Genomic DNA, 19,353 nt, shown 5'->3' on the forward strand with positions numbered 1-19,353 from the left:
GAAGTCCGGGCCACAGCAAGAGCAGAAAGTGCTCTTCTGTGCTGAGCCATCTCTCCAGCCCCTGCAATGGTTGATTGTCAGCTTCACACACTGGGTAGGGAGAGCCTCAGCTGAAGGATTGCCTGCATCATATTGGCCTGTGGGCAAATCTGTTGGGCATTTGCTTTCTTTCTTTCTTTTTTAGTTTTATTTTTTAGTTTTTTTTAGACAGGGTTTCTTTGTGTAATTCTGGCTGTCCTGGAATTTATTCTGTATACCAGGCCGGCCTCGAACTGAGACATTCGTCTGCCTCTGCCCTCTGAGTGCTGACATTAAAGGCATTAAAGTGTGCACCACCACCACCATCTGCTGCATTCCCAATTTTCAAATGGCGTTTGTGGGCTAGTAAGATGCAGCCTATGATGCAAGCCTGTAGACCTGAGTTTGATTCCTGGAACCCACATAAAGGAAGAAGGAGAGACCTGACTCCACAGAGTTGTCCTCTGACTTCCACATGTGCATACAAGTGCTCTCTCTCTCTGTCTCTGTCTCTGTCTCTGTCTCTGTCTCTCACACTCACACAGACACATTAATTAATTATTTAATTAAAGTTCTAATTTGAAACTGGAATCTACCTCAAAGGCTGTCTCAGGTTCTTAAGACAAACTTAACACATTGCTTATACAGTTAACATGGAGTATTTCTGGGGCTAGTTACTTGTCCTGGGGACCACACATCACTATCAGCATCTCTCAGATCCAACCATAGCAGCAATATCTATATCTTCTTATCACATCAAAGCATCTACGGAGGAGGGACTTGTCATTTTTCCAGTCACTGCACTTGAACTAGTTGGGGTGTTGAGCTAGCCCTTTCTCTTTGCCTCTGTGACAGCACTGATTCAGGCTCTGTCACCGTCTACAATAGCTCTGCAGGTCGGGACTGTGTGTGAGGGTGCACATATTCTACTTCTGTGCTACACATACAGTAGCCACAGGGCCCGTGTGCTGGCTGGACACTGTCAGAGCACAGCTACAGGACTATAAAGAGAAGTCACTGAGTCCTCCCCTCACTCAGGATGAAACTCCTTCTGCTGTTTGCTCTGCTCACAGGTAGGACTCTTGTCCCCTCTGGGTGCCCCCATCTCTCTTTTCCTCAATGCAAACCTCGCTGGTTATGCCTCAAGTTCTGGTTTGAGGTTCCTGTTGGGGTCTAATAGCCTGTGGGTTGGAGTTCCATGCTCACCCCACGTTCACAACAGCTAGCACCTTTATCCTCTAAGTCAGACGATCCCTTAGAAAAGTCTACTACATTCACTAACCTATGCAAAAAAAAGCCCCTTCTGCATCTACCATAAGCCCTGGAACGTATTTTCCTGGAACTTAGGTGCCCTTAAATTGGATTTTCTTGTAATTAAATTTTTTTTTATCTTACTTTATGTGTTTGAGTGTTTTGCCTGCATGTGTGTCTGTGAACTGTGTGTGAGCACTGCCTACAGAGGCAAGAGGAGGGGTCTGATCCTCAGAACTATGGTCATAGACAGTTGTGAGCTGTCATGTGGGTGCTGGAACCGAGCCTTTGTCCTATGCAAGTGCAGCAAGTGCTCCTGACTGCAGAGCCACCTCTCCAGTCCTGATGATTATTTTATTTCCCTGATCTTATTATGTGGCTCAGGCTGTCCTCCAATTCAACATTATGTCCAGATTAAAAGCTTTCTGCCTCACCTTCCAAGTGTTAGGATGACATACATGCCATACTTGCTTCTGCAACATATTTTTTCTAAACATGGCTCTTATCTGTCCTGTAACTCACTCTATAGATTAGGTTGGCTTTGATCTCAGATTCCACCTGCCTCTAGCTCCAGAGTGCTGGGATTAAAGTCCTATGACACTGTCCCCAGGTAACCTTGAACTTCTTATCCACCTGCCTCAGCCTCCAGAGAGCTGGGATTACAAGGTGTGTCTTTCACTGTACCTGGCTGCTCCTTTATTTTAATGGTGATCAAGTATCCCACTGTATTCTGGATCCTGGTCATTTACCTACTCCTCAGCTGATGAACAGTTTGTTGTGTCAAATGCTGACTTTACAATGATGATATGACCATTATCCTTGTCTATGAGCTGTGCATGGCCATACAACAGATTCCTTCTAATTCTTCCAGTATAAAACAGTGAGCATGTGTTGGCTGCCTCTCTGGCTCAAAGTCTCAGCTAGAACTGTGATGAATCCCACTGCTGGCTAAGGCTAGGGTTTCACCTAGGCTTGAGTAGGGGTCAGGCAGCTTTCAATCTCAAGAGATGCTTAAATTGTTGAGTTATTGATTTAAGAGGTCAGTTTGTCCCTGGCTGCTGACTGGAGAGTGTTCTAAGCTCCTCAACACAGGGACCACAGGGCAGCTCACAGTGTGGCAGCTGTCTGTCCTGACAGTGAGAAATGAGCAGGCAAGCAAGGCAAAGGGCAATGTCTATAGAACTTAGTCCTGACAGTCAGCCCCGCCTGGTACAGTGGAGTACATTTATAATCCTAACACTGGGGAGGCTGAGGCCAGAAGGTTGCCACAGAGTTGGAGGCTAGACTGGGTTACCAGGCAACTCTCTGTCTCAAACAAGTGGACACTTTCCTCTTAGGCCCGGTGACCTGAGTCTTGGTCTCCAAGACCTACAAAGTGGAGGGAGAAAACCCAACTCCCTAAATCTGTGCTCTGACTTCCTCATGTGTAGATGACATTTATGAGTGCTCCCATGTGTTTGCTTTCACCTGTGTTGGGACACACACACACACACACACACACACACACACACACACACACACCTCTATTCACTGTTCTCCCCATGCACCAGCTGGTAGGAGTCAAGGAGTAAGTTAGCAGGCAGGCATCAGATCCTTGATATAGCCAAGTGGGACTGATTGAGTGTGCTGTGCATTCTTGCAGCAGGAACTACTGCACAGAGCATCAGCTCTCGGGCTGTTTGGAAGTTCAGCAATGCGCTCCAGTGCACCCTTCCCTTGATTAATCCCTTTCCAGACTATAACTACTATGGCTGCTACTGTGGATTGTTGAGATTCCTCGACCCAGTGGAAGACTTAGACAGGTGAGTGATCCACTTGGTGGGACACTGGAGTGTCAGTATTGGGGTGGGGACCAGACACAAGCAGAGCATCTCATGAGGCATGAATAGGAGACATGCATATTCACCAATCATTGTATATGTTGTGTTGTTTATTATTATTTATTTTTCTTTCTTTGTTTATTTTTCCCATAAAGAGGTTCTCTATGTAGCCCTAGTTGTCCTTGAACTCTCTCTATAGACCATGCCCACCTTGAACTCAGAGATCTTCCAGCTTCTGCCTCCTGAGTTCTGAGGTTGAAGGTGTGCATCACCACCCACAGCATGTATTTTCCCCTCTTGTCATGCAAAGAAATCAGTTCAAGAGGACACTGTATCTAGTGGTCCCCCAAGTAGAATGTGTGAGGTGTTAATAGTGGGTAATGCTGCCCTCAGTCACTAGTCTAGGGCATGGCCAACCATCTCAGCTCCCATCAGAGTGTCAGCCTTGGCTTAGAAAAGTCACCAAAAGTTCAGAATGTGTAATTTCACTGAACTCCTACAACTTTCATCAAAAATCACTGTTTTTGATACAGGATCCCACTTATATATTCTGGCTGATCTCAAACTCAGAGATCCATCTGCCTCTGCCCCCCAAGTACTAGAATTAATTGTAGACACCATCACACTTCACAGAAGTTGCTTTCAATAAATATATGCTTAATAGAAATCATAGATTTCAAGTCATAGGACAATTTGTTCTGGAACATCATGTTAAATCATCCTCACATGTTTCAGAAAGACTGGAGGGGAGAATTGACCTCCTGTAGGTCCATTCTCCTTTCTTAGTTGTTCCTTTCTCTCTCCAGGTGCTGCCAGATTCATGACAACTGCCTTGCTCAGGTCGATAACCTGGAAAACTGTGCAGTCCTCATAAGGAACCCCTACACCAGCTCCTACTTATACATATGTTCTGGGAGTGAGATCACCTGCAGTGGTAGGTTTACCCTATGGGAACCTCTGAGTTCCTGGGCGTCTTTTCAAGGGGCAGAAGTAACAAGGACAGTGGCCGCTTAGCAGTCATTTACTTGATCCCATTTGACATTACAACAGCCTTATCAGGTAGATACTAAAATATGGATGAGGTTTGATGTGGTAATCTGATGAATATTTTTTAATAAAAAAAACAGGAGTCACATATTAGCGTAAGAACCAGAAGATCAGTGAACAGGGAACTGCTGCCAGTTGCTTCCTACCTCTTCCGTTCCTCCTTCCAAAATGATGAAATTCTCTTTCAGCCATGCCTTGACACTTCCTGTTTCAATTCTGTCTAGAGTCCTTCAAACTTCTCTGGTTACCTAGTGGCTAGCTCTGCCCTCTGACTCCAAGCAAGTTTTATTTGTTAGAACACAATAAAAATATCACAAACATTTCCTTGGTTTTGTCTAAGCAAAAAGGAAGGGTTTTTTTTAACTAACATAGTAAAACCATATACAATAAGTACAATAACTATATACAAATATATACAGACAACAATTATATTAACAATGTCTAGTCCATTTGCATTTGCCAAATTGAGAAAAAAATACTCCATTATCTATCTTTTGTTGGCAAGTTCAAAGTGTTATACCTAATTAATTTTCTACCTTAACTTGCATTACCAACCCCAAACTATCTTTTATGTCTCTCAACTTTATGCACTCTACATCTCTTTTGTGAGGTGAATTTGTTAGCAAGGAAAATTATAACTATAACTGTCCAGTCTTCCACTCCTTCAGAGACCTGAGAAGGAAATATTACCTGAGTAAACAGGAAGTGCAGAGCAAATAACTAAGTGCTGGAAGTGCAGAGTAAAAAACTAAGAAATGACAGTAACAGTCCCCCGAGTTTCCTCTGTAACCTTGGGACATCCTTCTTCATCCTACGGGTCTAGAACATCTGACAGACGTTTCTGTGAAACAGGACTTTTAAAGGGCTGTCCTACCTTGTCTTTGCAAAGGTTGGCAGTCACTTTCTTTTGTGTCCTGCTTGTTCAATTTGGACAGCATACTGTCAGCAGTTGAGGTAAGGGCAGCTTTGGGCCTAGTGGCTAAGCTTTGCCATGAAGAAAGTAAACAACATATGGAGTTTCTTTGATGTCCATAATCTTCTCTGAAGTAGATTGGTCCTTCTAGGAGCAGACATGTCTCATTGTCACTAAAAAAATTATGTTATTGAAACATCTTAAATGCCATATTTAGTATCTCTGAAGTGTTTGAAGACCACCTGTCTATCTAAAATATATCTCTGTTTGACTTCAAAACATACAAAACATGACTGCAAGTTTGATTGTAATAGAGGGCTAATTACTAACCTGTATTTCTTTATTATCCTAAATAATTTGTAATAATGGTTTTCAAGGACTAGCTATTTACATTACATTGTTAAATGAACTGTATGGGTACAATACCTTGAACAAGAATAGTAAGGTATGTACAATATATTATAACAAAAATAACATTAAATTTGCATCAATATTAAAAAATCCACATCAATGTCAAATATTTAGGGCTAGTAGTTTCTTTTTTGGTTTAAAAGTAGAGTCAATAATTTACATTTTTATCCTATCATTTATATATCCCCCTTTTTCTTTTCAGAACATGATCTCTGAACCTGATCTCCTTTGTTCAGCTTTTTTCCTGACCATCACCATTAACAACTTGTAACCAAAACCCCTAAATAATGACAGATATCCATAACCCACTGAATGACCAAAAACCACCCATCCCACCTATGGGAATGTGGGTGTTATGTTCTTAAAATTGCTTCTTATTTTGGGGGGGGGGGTAATGGCATCTTTAGGTGACCCTGTCTGGAAAGACAAAAATAAAACCCTGCCCCCAACCCTACCTTTGGGGAGTTTCCCTTTTAGCAAGTTATATCAGATCAAATGAAAAGCATTTGTTAGTCTTATAAGTTAGTTTAGATTGAATGGTCATGCTGTTTGATGAACTATCACTTCTTCTAAACAAGAAGTCTCTCTTGGCTGGCCGGTGGTGGTGCTCGCCTTTAATCCCAGCACTTGGGAGGCACAGGCAGGCATATCTCTGTGAGTTTGAGGCCAGCCTGGGCTACAGAGTGAGTTCCAGGACAGGCACCAAAACTACATGGAGAAACCCTGTCTCGGAAATAAAAAAAGAAGTCTCTCTTGTTCAAATGTAATCTTGATCAATTTTGATGCCATCCTTATTTTTGTTCTCCTGAGAAAACAAAAGTAAAACCTCTTCCCTAATATAACACATATTCTGGTTTCATTTTGGGGTTAGTACCTCTTTAAAGTATATAGGATGGTGTAATTCAGCAGTTTTTTTCTATTATCCAGTGTCTGTCCACAGCTGTCTATTCATTCTCATTAACATTTAGAAAAGTTAAAGTTAATAATGCAATGTGCGATCTATTTATGCAGGTCTTTATTACTTTATTTTTATTAAGCATATCTTTTAGAGTTCAATTAGATTCTTCTATAACTGCTTGCCATGTAGGATTGTGTGGTATACCTGTAATACGTTTTATTTTGTAATATGCAAAAAACTGTTTAATTTTTCTAGAGACATATGCTGGAGCTTTGTCAGTCTTAATTTGTACAGGTATTCCCATGATTGTCATCATAACTTCTAATAAATGTGTGATTACACAATCAGCCTTTTCAAACTCATAGGATTTTCCTTTTGAAATCCTGAATAAGTATGTATGGTATGGAGTACATCTTTTAATTTCCCAAACTCTCCAAAATGAGCTACACCTATTTGCTAAATTTCATTTACCCTTTTGGTTAGTTTGCAGATAGTAGAGTTTAGTAATAAAAAAAAATAGTAGAACATTTCGTTATAATGTCCATGACTTGTTGCCAAGTGATGGAAAAAAAATTGTTTCAAGCCCTTGCTCTTGACATTGTGTTTCTTATGAAATTCTGAGGCTTCTAGCACATTTCCTACCAATAGTTGATCAGTTTCATCATTATCTTGTGCTAGGGGACCTGGTAGACCAGTGTGGGATATGATATATATTGTATATAAGGGATGATTTTTAATTCTGGTTATCTTGTAACTGAATAAACAACAAAATCAATTATGAATCATCTGGAATAAATTTAGCAATTTAATATGTAAAACAACTTTCTTTTTTATTGTAATTATTTATTCTTTTTTATTGTTAGATTTTTTCTTTTATTTATTTTATTTTACAATACTATTCAGTTCTACATAACTTTTGGCTAAGATCAAGTGTAAAAAAACAACTCTTTCTTAATATTGAGAGTCAATAACTATATTAAGATGTTCTGGAAATCTATTAATACCTGATTTGTTTGGACCAATCTGGAACATAAGGGCTACAGATATTGGTTTTCCCTGTACAATGTGAGAAAAGATCCAGTTAGCTGTCTTTATAAACTGAATTCTCTTACTTTTGGAATATTTATTGCTAGTCTCTCACAAAAAATTACTGGAAGCTCTTTGCCAATGTTCATTTTCTGTCCATGAAGAGGAAATTTCCACAATAGTAAAAGGTACTACAATTTCTGCTGGGTCCATTCCTGCCAATTGACAAAGCCTCAATTTTCCTTTTAGATTCAACTCAGAAACCTTTTCTACATAGGTCTTTAATGTTTTATTCTGTTTGTGTGTTAAAAATACCCATTATAAGATATTATCTTCTCCCTGTATTTACCTTCCTATTGGAGAATGCAGGGAAGATTGAATAACCAGAGTACAATTAAGCTCTGGATCCAAACAATCCATATGTGCATCCTATAATTTGTTTTCTGCCAAAGATAATTCTCTCTGCCTCAGCTTATTATTTTCTTGGATGCTGGGAGCAATCCCTGGTGGTGGATGCGTCCTGCAGAGGGTGTAAGAAATGAGCCAGGCCATGGTGGTCACGAGAATCTTGCAGCCTGACTGACTAGCAGCCAGAGTGTTTATTTATACAGAATTTAGTTATCAGGAATACATTCTTGATGTTCCAAAACATAGATCATATTATTTTTTTTGAGACATGTGTTTCACTTCCTTTTGCTCATCTTTTAGTCATCATTAATAAACTATGACAGAACAGAGTTATCATTTCCAATTATTTTCCCTCAAGTTTTGACATCATTAATAAACAGTTATCATTCTCACTCATAAAACCCATAACCCAATTTTTGAGAATCTAGGGGCATATGACAGCCTGTGCTCAGGCTGGTTGTTTTGGTTGCTTCAAGGACACAAGACCAAAACAAAATCTTCAACCACCCTGGGCATTTTGCCATGTCTCAGGGAGTGTATTACTAATTCTTAGTGGTCAGAGTGCTCAGGGAAAATCCTCAGGCTAAAGCTGCTGCTGTTTTTATTCAAATCCTGGCATAATACAATGTTTATATTTTATATCATTACAGAATTTGGCATTCTGTTGTTCCTTGACATTATAGTGGCTCTAACTTTTAAGAGAGGGAGGTCCTGACTTCTTATACTTTTATCATCTTTCCACTCTATACTTTGCTCATCAGTATGTCTCTATGTAGGGCAGAGTTGTATGCCACATAATTGTCTGAGTGTACAGTGGGAAGAGGCTTGTAATCTGAGCTGTGGCCAACTCCTCTAGCCCACCAGATCTTGTTGGCCTTTTTAATTTTACTTAGTTTTGAATATATTGTTCCAGTGTAAGCACAGGGACAGATGTTTCAATAATGTCTCATAGCCACATGAAGAGACCTCTGGCTTCTTTATGTGTCAGAACCTCCAAGGCAGGAAGTCCTTCAAGTAGATAAGGATATCTCCCTCAAAGTGGTGGTGGTGGTGGTGGGGGGAATAGTATGTTCAGGAATTTCCTGGGTAAGCTTAGAAGCAGCATTCCTAGGAGAAGGCATAAATGATTCATAAGGTATTTCCATCAATCTAATATCCCCAAATTGTACAAATATTAAAAGTGCCCCAAGTATGTAACAGGTGGAGATGAAAACCAAAGGTGGCATGGCAGACATCATGTGGCTCAGCTCTGGTGGATCGTTGTCAAGCAACTGTGTTGCCTTTATGACTTCTGCCATTCTTTCAGATGTGACTGTGCCACTTGGACTATTTAAGTCTTTGTCACCTTGTCAGGTTTGAAATAAATTAGTTAATTCTTGAATTGTTAATCCAATTATTGCAGTTGACAGGTAATGTCACCATGCTAAGACTAAGAGTCTGCAATTGATCTCTACTGATTAGTACCTTTTGGGGTTGAATTTTTTTGTAAACCTGTTTTATATCCTAGGTAATTAATAGTGTGCCCTCTTTACATTTTTGGGAGCAATTTGTAATCCCCAACAAGGTAAAGTTTTCTTTACTTCTTCAAACATTTTCTCTAAGGTATCTATTTTGAATCCCCTAGTAAGATATCATCCATATAATGGTAAATTCTTGATGGAGGAAACTGATTATGAAATATTTCCAATGACAGTCATCAAAAATATTGGTACAGGTTAGGTCAGTTTAGCATCCCTTTTGGGAGAACTTTCCACTGATATCTTTTAATGGGATGGAAATTATTATAAGTAGGCAAATGTGAAGGCAAATTTTTCTCTATCCTGCTCTTGTAAAGGTATAGTGAAGAAACAGTCTTTTAAATCAATCACTATAATAGACCATCCTTGAGGTAACAGAGAAGGCAAAGGAATTCCAGGCTGTAGAGAGCTTATCAGCTGAATTACTTCATTTTTGGTTCTCAAATCTATTAGCATTCTCCATTTTCCAGATTTCTTCTTAATGACAAATAAAGGAGAATTCCAAGGATTAGTTGATTCTTCAATATGTTGACTATGTAACTACACCTGTACCCATTGTTCTAAGGCCTGTAATACTTATGATGTCAAAGGCCATTGGTTCACCCAGATAGGTCTGTCTGTTAACTATTTTAAAGGTAGGGCTGTTGGTAACTTTGAAAGATCAGCATTTTTTTATTCCCTGTTTATGAACAACCTAAATGGTCAGTGACTGATCTTCACAACACTTTTTAATATTTGTCCCAGAAACATTTGTTAGTTTATGATTTGTTCCTGAGATTGGAGGAATGTTAATCTGGGCATTCCATTGCTGTAACAAATTACATCCCCATAAATCTTTTGCTATGTTAGCCAATTATGGCTCTAATTTTCCTCTCTGTCCTTCTGGCATATCTTGACTTTATTTTACCTGAGATAAAGTTCCAATCCCCAAAAGCTGAACATTTACCTCCTGAAGAGGCCAATTTGGATGACAAGATTTTGGTGTCATTATTGTTATATCTGCCCCTGGTGTCTACAAGACCCTCAATTACAATGTCATTTATTCATATTTTTTAACTTTGGTCTTGATCATGTAAAGAAGTTTGGCAAAATATTTGCTTTATGGTTTTACCTGGAATTTTTGTTCTATCTTCTAAAGTTGTTATTTAATCCAGAGCAGTATGTTTTTTTTTTACAATAGTCATTATGAATTTAATTTGCTCTGGGAAGAGTTTCCACAAGTTGATGGGGAATGCCTAAACCAAATTTGACATGAGGGCCAACAAGCATCCCCCCTCCAAGATTTTTTCCAATGGCCTTGTTGATTTGCATTTATTGTTCCAGGTTCTGCCTTTGCTTTATCTTCTCCACAAAGCAGAGACTTTCTCTTTGGATTATTCCTAGAAAAATCATTGTTTCTAGGAATTCCCTATCTACAATCCCTTTTTAGGTGAACTTGTTTAGCACAATTATAGCATCTGACATTTTGATTATTCTTCAAGCCTCTAGAAATCATCTCTCCTATCAAGCATCAACATGGTTATAAGATTCAATATTGATTGTATCTTTGATCCATTCCTCTGAGGGTGCTGGTCTTGCCTTTAAAGGCCTAATTACTCTTTTACATTGTGAATTAGCATTTTCACATGCAATGATTTAATTATTATTTATCTAGCTTATGGATTTGGTATCATTCTATTTTCAGATGAAGTCAATCCTCGTGAAAAATTAGTGAACATTTCTTTTGGGCCTGTATACCTTTAGTAGTAAATGACACAGTTTTCTTTCCAAGTTCTTCAGCTCTGTCGTAAGCATTCAAAGCTGCTTCATGCCATAGAGCCAAGATATGGTCATCATATATAGACTGTCTTTATACATCAGCATAATCACCCTCTCCAAGCAGCTGGCCTTGGGAAATTTCTACACCCCAATCCCTACTTCATTGTTCCATGACCTCAACCTCATCTTCCCACTAGGTCTTTCAGTGTAATTGAGGACCAGGTTCCAATACTGTTAGAACCAAGTCTTTCCATTTTTGTGGGATAATACTGTTACTAGTTGACCATGAATTTAACATCTGACTCACAAAAGGAGAATGCTACCATATGAGACTATCTCCTCCTTAAATCTCCTCAAACCTAACATTTCCACAGGAATCCAGTCAGCTCTTATACAGCCTTGGGGATTCCTGTCATTTGATAGTTCTTCCTGTTTGGTGACTGGATAAATTATTTAAGATTAAATAAATTGAGATTTTTGATAACCTTGGACTGTTTCTTTCTAATTTCATAATGTGATGGTAATATTGGTTCTCTCTTAAATTCCTCTGTCTTTGTCTGAATATCTCTATGATCTGTTTAAATGAGTTTTTCCTAAGTCTTCTAACTTATTACTCAAAATTGCATTTTTTTCTTTAGTAAGTAGTTGTAAGGCTTGCATATTATCAGTCAATTTCTGACATTTGGCCTTGATATCAACTAACTTTTTTAGGGATAAAGCAAGAATTACTAAGCTGATAATGCTTATATTTAACATTATGTAAATCACAGTTAATTTAATTACCCCTTATTTAATTGTTCCATTTTATTTGTTTATTTATTTTTCAATTTTTTACTAAGAAATTTTCGACTCACTCCACATACCACCCACAGATCCTCCCTCCTCCCACCCCCAGCCCTCTCTCCCAAGCCACCCCACATCACCACAACCCTCAAATCAAGGTCTCCCATTGGGAAACAGCAGAGCCCAGCACACTGAACCTAGGCAGGTCCAAGCCCCTTCCCACTGCACCAAGGCTGTGCAAGGCATCACACCACAGGCACCAGATTCCCAGAGGCCTGCCCATGCACCAGGGACAGATCCCGATCCCCCTGCCTGGGTGCTCCCCAAACACTTTGAGCCAAACAACTGTCTTCCATATCCAGAGGGCCAAGTCCGGTCCCATGGGGGCTCCACAGCTACCAGTCCATAGTTCATGGGCTTCCATTTTTAAAACATCCATTGTGGAATCATACAGAGACCTAATTCCCTCCATCATAATAGTGTTTCCTAATTTATATCCTGGGAAAAAACTCTCTTTCTCTTTCTTAACTAATTTCCCCCTTTAAAAGGTCCCAGTTGTCTCACCAAATCTGCTGATGGTGACATTGAAGTGTGAGACCAAGATTGCTGTGAAGCACATCTGGGCAGAGAACACATGTGGTGCACAGCCTGGCTGAGAACAGCTGCCCCTGATCAGATGTCAGCATCCTGAGGACAGGGTCCAGGGGAAGTCCACAACCCACAGGAAAAAGTGACCAAAGAGCCAGCAGTCTGAAAGGAAGATACAAGGGAATGCACAAAAGCAGTACATGTGATTGGCAGAAAGTGAAAACAGAGCTGCCTGAAGACAGAGTTGTCCAGTGGTGAGGGATGAATTCCAGTGGTTTTTGGAGCCCAAGCGCCTGTCGAGTTTGGGGCTTGTGGAGATTCCTGTAGGAAAACTGCAACAGGAAAATCCCAGATCTACTCAGAGGGCTTGGGGAAGAAAAGGAAAAGTCAGCAGGCTACATGGCGACTCCTGCAGGTGCAACTCCCATGAACAGCTCTGACAGATGCCTGTGGCTGTAAAGCCTTGGGCAAGTGGCTGTTTCCTGAATTCAGTTGTGAATGTTAAAATTCCCAAATTTGAACACCAGATGATTTGTTAATCTAATTAATCTTTATCAATGAAAAAACTAGGAGTCAAATATTGGGGCAAGAACCTGAAAGATGAGGGAACAGGGAGCAGCCCCCAGTTGCTTCCTTCCTCTCCCACTCCTTCATCCCAAAGGGCTGAATTCCTTTCTCTGTCCCACCTTACCACTTCCTGACTCCTCTCTGTCTACAGTCCTCCAAATCTATGGTCTGTAGTGGTTATCTCCACCTTCTGACTCAAAACAAGCTTTATTTGTCAGAACACATTCAGAATAACATACAAGATGTCCCTGATGGGGAAGATGAGGAAGCCTGAGCCAGATGCCCAAGGTCAACAACTTAGAAGTGATAACATTTGATTCTGGATCAATCATCTACATTATTCAAATCCCTTTTCAAAACATTTAAAGTTTTTATATGTTTGTGGGTTAGGCATGCCTGTGCAACTTCACACTGGTGGATCTCTGAAGGAATCTTTACTCACGTTCGAGCATGTGAGTCCTGGGGATGGAACTTAGGTTCAGACTTGGCAGCAAGTGCCTTTATTCCCTGAGCCATCTTGCCTGTCTAAAGCCTCTCCTCTTAGCTGCTGTGTTATACTGATTCCATATTGACTAAGCAATTGAGAGCTGCATCATTGACCATAAGCCAGATACTGGAGTAACCACTTATGCAGGGCAAGATTTATCCTTCCCATTTTACAGATGAGGATTCAGAGGGCTGGGGATATATATAGCTCAGAGTGCTTGCCTAGCATGCACAGAGCCCTGGGTTCCACCTCCAGATTCCATGAATTGAGTGTGATGGTGCACACCTGTAATCCAGCACTTAGGAGGTAGAAGCAGGAGGCTTGTCTTAAATCATATAATTTTAGAAGCGGTAGTTGATATTTGTGGTTTTCCTGGTTTAGGATTAAGTATCTGTGTTTATTTATTTTTATGTATAGGAATGAGTTTACATCCTGTGTCCTATTCAGTCACTCTCCACCATATCTTTAGAGGCTGGGTCTCTCTCTCACTAAACAGGACACTCAACCTTAGCCAGCCTGACTGACCAACAAGTTTGGGGCATACATGCTCCCTACTTCCCAATGGAGTTACAGATGCCCTAAGCACATATTGATTTTTACATGGGCTCTGGGTTCCTAGCTCAGACCCTCATGATTGTATGGCAACGACTTTACCAACTGTGCCATCTCCCCAGCCCACAAAAATTGATGTTTTTATTATAAGTGTGTTCCTGCAATTTGGACAACCCAGTGTCCCTTTGTGTGCTCTGTCTCTCAACCCCCAGTCTGCACTGATGTTAGATGCACCACTGTCTTTTGGTTGCAAATCATGGCGAGCAGGGACATGGACTCCACTCAACTTCTTTCTTGTTTCTCTCCAGAGGAAAACAACCCCTGTCAGGCCTTCATCTGCAACTGTGACCGCCAGGCTGCCATCTGCTTCTTCAATACTCCATACAACAAGCAGTACAAACGAGATAACTGTTAGACTTGTCACCTCAGTTACTGCCTACACTGTCCCTGCCTGCTTGTTTGTCTTCACTATACATGGGCCCTCTAATAAAGCACATATAGAAAGAGCTCGACTGTGGTGATTGTAGTCTCTGTCTATGAAACATAACTAGATCCTCAGAGAACATCATTCTGTCCAGCTCTGGAAACTGAAGATTAATGGAGAAGACATTGCCATTAGGGGAGCACCTTGAGGAGTGAGTGATGACCCTGGCCATGCTGTTCATCCCAGCACTCTGATACAGAGAAGAATAGGCATAGGCAAGCAGATCTCTTGAGTTCAAGGCCAACCTGGACTAAAAAGCAAGTTCCAGGACAGGCAGGACTCTTACATGAACAAATCCTGTCTTGAAAAACAACTACAACAAAAGAACACTTAGCCTGAAATATGTAGGGTGTTGGGGCAGACAGAAGGGGAAGGGGAGGGGGAGACAAGACAGGAATGGGGTCAGGGAAGAAGTGTAGGGATGGGAGATGAGGGAAAGAGAAGACAGGAATGTAGGAGGGAAGAGAAGAGAGAAAGACGCAGTGTCACATGGGCACTAAATGAACATCTTGTCCTCCAAAATACTGGACTCAAAGCACTTTTCTGTGTGCTCATCATAAAAAGTTGGATATAGGAAACCAATGTGGACTGAGAGTAAATGACCTGAGGGCAGGATTATATCCTGGTGACCTTCCAGTCTTCACTGTGCCTAAACACATGCCACGGAATAGTTGTCCCTATAAAGTGCACAGCAGAATAACTTTGTACAACTAACAAAACAGAAGACTTCCTCTCTCCACCTTTCCATAGCGTGGGACCTGGCAGGTAAAGCAAGGTTAAACTGTGGTTACTTTGGCAAAGCAGATTTAGGAATAAGATGTCTCACTGGATGGCTTAAGGCTACATGGTTCTCTGTCTCTCTTTTCTTTAGTGAACAGCTGCCCAGTCCTCTGACCTTCCACCTCCACCCAGAGCTTACTGCACAGGTACAGTGACTTGTAATAGCTGGTAGTGACAGTCCAGAGTCTTGCTTGGAGGATAGGGGGATCAAGAGCATGGAGACAACCAACTCAACTCAACCCTACATGGTTTTTATCCAGGGAAGAGTGAGAAGTGGGGAAGGGAGGTGATGGGATGCTAAGTTAGAGGGAACATGAGAGATGACTAGACCCAGAGTCCAGAGGGCATTGGGCCAGCAGACATTGTTCAACAGCTACCATGTGGTTCTGAGAATTCAAGTCTGGGCCACAGCAAGAGCAGAAAGTGGTCTTAAGTGTTGAGCTATCTCTCCTGGCTCTGTAATGGGTGGTTGTCTGCTTCACACACTGGGTCAGGAGAGCCTCAGCTGAAGGATTGCCTGCATCATATTGGCCTGTAGGCACATCAGTTGGGCATTTGCTTTTTTTTCTTTCTTTTTAGTTTTTGGTTTTTCATAAAAAGCTTTCTTTTTGTATCTCTGGCTGTCCTGGAATTCACTCTGTAGTCCAGGCTGGCCTCCAACTCAGATATTCACCTGCCTCTGCTTCTGAGTGCTGACATTAATGATGTGCACCAACACCACCATCTGCTACATTCCTAATTTTCAAATTGAGTTTGTGGGCTAGTAAGATGCAGCCCATGATGCAAGCCTGTAGACCTGAGTTTGACTCCTGGACCCATTTAAAGGTGGAAGGAGTTAACTGACTCCACAGAGTTGTCCTCTGACTTGCACATGTGCATTCTCTGTCTCTGTCCCTGTCTCTGTTTATCATACAGACACATTAATTAATTAGTTAATTAGAGATCAAATATGAAACTGGAATCTACCTCAAAGGCTGTCTTAGGTTCTTGGGACAGACTTAGCACTTAGTTTATATAGTTAGCAAGGAGGGTTGTTGGGGCCAGCTTCTCCTCCTGGGGACCACATGTCACTATCAGCATCTTTCAGACCCAACTCCAGGAGCAATGTCTATATCTTTTTATGATGTCAGAGCATCCATGCGGGAGGGACTTGGACCTTTGCCAGTCACTATACTTGAGCTGGTTGGGGTGTTGAGTTATCCCTTTCTCTGTCTCTGGGACAGCACTGATTCAGGCTCTGTCACCATCTACAGTAGCTCTGCAGGTCGGGACTGTCTGTGAGGGTGCACATAGTCTACTTCTGTGCTACACACACAGTAGCCACAGGGGCCGTGAGCTGACTGGACACTGTCAGAGCACAGCTACAGGACTCTAAAGAGAAGTCACTGAATCCTCCCCTCACTCAGGATGAAACTCTTGCTGATCTCCCTGCTCACAGGTAGGACCCTTGTCCCCTCTGAGTGCCCCCCATGTCCCTTGTCTTCAGTGCATAGCCTTGCTGGTTACACCTGAAGTTTTGGTTGGGGTTCCCATTGGGGTGCCTTAGTGTCTGGCTGCAATCCCATGCTCACCTCCATGTTTAGACAGCTGACACCTTACCCTCTAGATCTGAACTCTGATTATTTCTTAGTAAAGTCCACTACATTCACCCACCCAAGCAAAGAAAGCCCCTTCTGACTTTACCATACTGCCCTGGCATTGATTTCCCTGGCCCTAAGGTGCCCTGGATATTTTCTTTTCTTATCCTTTTCAAAAATATGTACATTATTTAAAATGTATGAGTGTTTTGCTTACATGTTTGAGAACAGAGCCTACAGAAGACAGAGGAGGGCTCTGATTCTCCAGAACTGGGGTTTAGACAGTTGTGAGCTGACATGTGGCTGCTGGACCTGAGCCTGGGTCCCACACAAGCTCAACAAGTGCTCCTGACAGCAGAGCCCACACTCCCACTCTGATTATTTTTTACATAACCTTGTAATGTGACTCAGGATGTCCTCAAACTCAACATTTTTACCCAGACTTGAAAAGTTTAGGATTGCATACACGCCACACTTGCTTCTCACAATTCCTTTTTTTTTTCATTTTTCCTAAACATAGTTTCTCTAGTAGTGATGGCTGTCTTGGAAATCATTCTATAGACCAGGCTTTAAACTCAGATATCCACCACCCTGTGCCTCCAGAGTGCTGGGATTAAAGTTCTGTGATACTATCCCCTAGCAACCTTGAATTTCTTATCCACCTGCCTCAGCCTACAGAGTGTTGGGATTACACAGTGTGTGTTCCACTCTACCTGTCTTCTGCATTTTAATGGTGACCGAGTATCCCACTGCATTCTGAATCCTGGTCATTTACCTACTCTTCAGCTGATGAACAGTTTGTTGTGTCAAATGCTGACATTACAATGATGATCTAACCATTAGCCTTGTCTATGAGCTGTGCGTGGCCATACAACAGATTCTTTCTAATTCTTCCAGTGTGAAACAGTGAGCATGTGTTGGCTCCTTCTCTGGCTCAAGGTCTCAGCTAGAACTGTGATGAATCCCAGTGTTGGCTAAGGCTAGGCTTTCACCTAGGCTTGAGTAGGGGTGGGGCAGCTTTCAAACTAAGAGATGGTTGGATTGTTGGGTTATTGATCTAAGAGGTCAGTTTGTCCCTGGCTGCTGACTGGCAAGTGTTCTCAGTTCCTCAACACAGGAACCACAGGGCAATTCAGAGTGTGGTGTCTGTCTGTCCTGACAGTGAGAAATGAGGAGGCAAGCAAGGCAAAGGCAATGTCTATAGAATTTAGTCCAGGGGAGTGAGCCCAGTCAGAACAGTAGAGTACATTTGTAATCCTATCACTTGAGGTGATCAGGCCAGAGGAATGCTACAGAGTCCAAGGCTATCCTTGGTTACAGGGCAACTCTCTGTCTCAAATAGGTAGACAACTTCCTGCTCAAGCCTGGTGACTTGAATTTGGTCTTCAAGACCTACATAGCGCAAAGAGAAAATCCTCTGGCATCCTCATGTGTAGCATGACATTTGTGAATGCTCTGAAGTGCATGCTTTTGGACTTGTGTTCAGGCTAGAATGTACACAAGCACGCGCGAGCACACACACACACACACACACACACCTCTAGTCACTGCTCTCCCCATGCAGCAGGTGGTAGGAGTCAAGGAGGGAGCTTGCAGACAGGTATAGGACCCCTGGTAAAGCAAAGTGGGATTGATTGGAATGTGCTGTGCATTCTCCATCAGGCGCTACTGCACCCAGCATCAGCCCTTGGGCTGTGTGGCAGTTCAGCAATGCGTTTGACTGCATCTATACTTGGATTGATGACTTGTCAGAGTACAACCGCTATGGCTGCTACTGTGCCTTTTTTAGCTGGAACAATGAGGTGGATGAGTTAGGTGAGTGATCCACTTCGTGGGAGAATGGAGTGTCTGGGTTCTGGTGGGAACAGGACACAAGCAGGGCATCTTATGTGGCACAAATGCATATTCACCAAACATATATTTTTTCTTGTTATTATTTATTTTTGTTTTATTGCTTTTTTTCCATAACGAGGTTCTCTGCGTAGCCTTAGTTGCCTTTGAACAGTCTCTAGAGACCATGCTGACATTAACTCAGAGATCTTCCAGCCTCTGCCTCCTGAGTGCTGAGACAAAAGGTGTGCATCACCACCCCAGAATGTATATTCCCCTCCTGTCATGCAAAGATATCAGTCCAAGAGGACCCCGTATCTGGTGCTCCCTGAAAGCAGAATGTGTGAGGTGTTAATAGTGGATAATGCTGGCCTCAGTTGCCAGATTAGGACTGGACCCATGATCACAGCTCCCATCAGAGTGTCAGTCGTGGGTTAAGAAGTCATCAAAAGGTAAGAATGTATAATTTCACTGTTCTCCTGCAGCCTGTGTTCAAAAATCACTTCTCTTGAGACAGAGTCTCACTTATATATCTTGGCTGATCTCAAACTCAGAGATCCATCTGCCTCTGCCCCCCAAGTAGTGGGATTAATTGTAGACACTATCACACTCCACAGAAGTTGCTTTCAATAAATATA

General features: G+C 41.7%; 2 protein-coding genes across 2 annotated transcripts in view; both read left to right on the forward strand.

The window, feature by feature from the left end:
* Nucleotides 1-19,353, forward strand: part of LOC143270612 (phospholipase A2-like) — a 326,364-nt gene that overhangs the window by 258,973 nt on the left and 48,038 nt on the right. The gene's annotated exons all lie outside the window — the stretch shown is intronic.
* LOC143270623 (phospholipase A2-like) lies at nucleotides 1,058-14,486 on the forward strand. The gene is made up of 4 exons (XM_076561284.1): nucleotides 1,058-1,091; nucleotides 2,912-3,071; nucleotides 3,896-4,023; nucleotides 14,353-14,486. Exons 1-4 carry the CDS (start codon nucleotides 1,058-1,060, stop codon nucleotides 14,457-14,459), a joined length of 429 nt encoding a protein of 142 aa, XP_076417399.1. The 3' UTR covers nucleotides 14,460-14,486.

The sequence above is a fragment of the Peromyscus maniculatus genome, chromosome 23 (genome assembly GCF_049852395.1).
Source record: "Peromyscus maniculatus bairdii isolate BWxNUB_F1_BW_parent chromosome 23, HU_Pman_BW_mat_3.1, whole genome shotgun sequence".
NCBI lineage: Eukaryota > Metazoa > Chordata > Mammalia > Rodentia > Cricetidae > Peromyscus > Peromyscus maniculatus.

Excerpts from the sequence above, each read along its gene's own strand:
- LOC143270623 (XM_076561284.1), top strand. The coding sequence starts at position 1,058 with ATGAAACTCCTTCTGCTGTTTGCTCTGCTCACAG. Across the intron at positions 1,092-2,911 it reads GCTGTTTGCTCTGCTCACAG|CAGGAACTACTGCACAGAGC; the intron begins GTAGGACTCTTG and ends GCATTCTTGCAG. Across the intron at positions 3,072-3,895 it reads CCAGTGGAAGACTTAGACAG|GTGCTGCCAGATTCATGACA; the intron begins GTGAGTGATCCA and ends TTCTCTCTCCAG.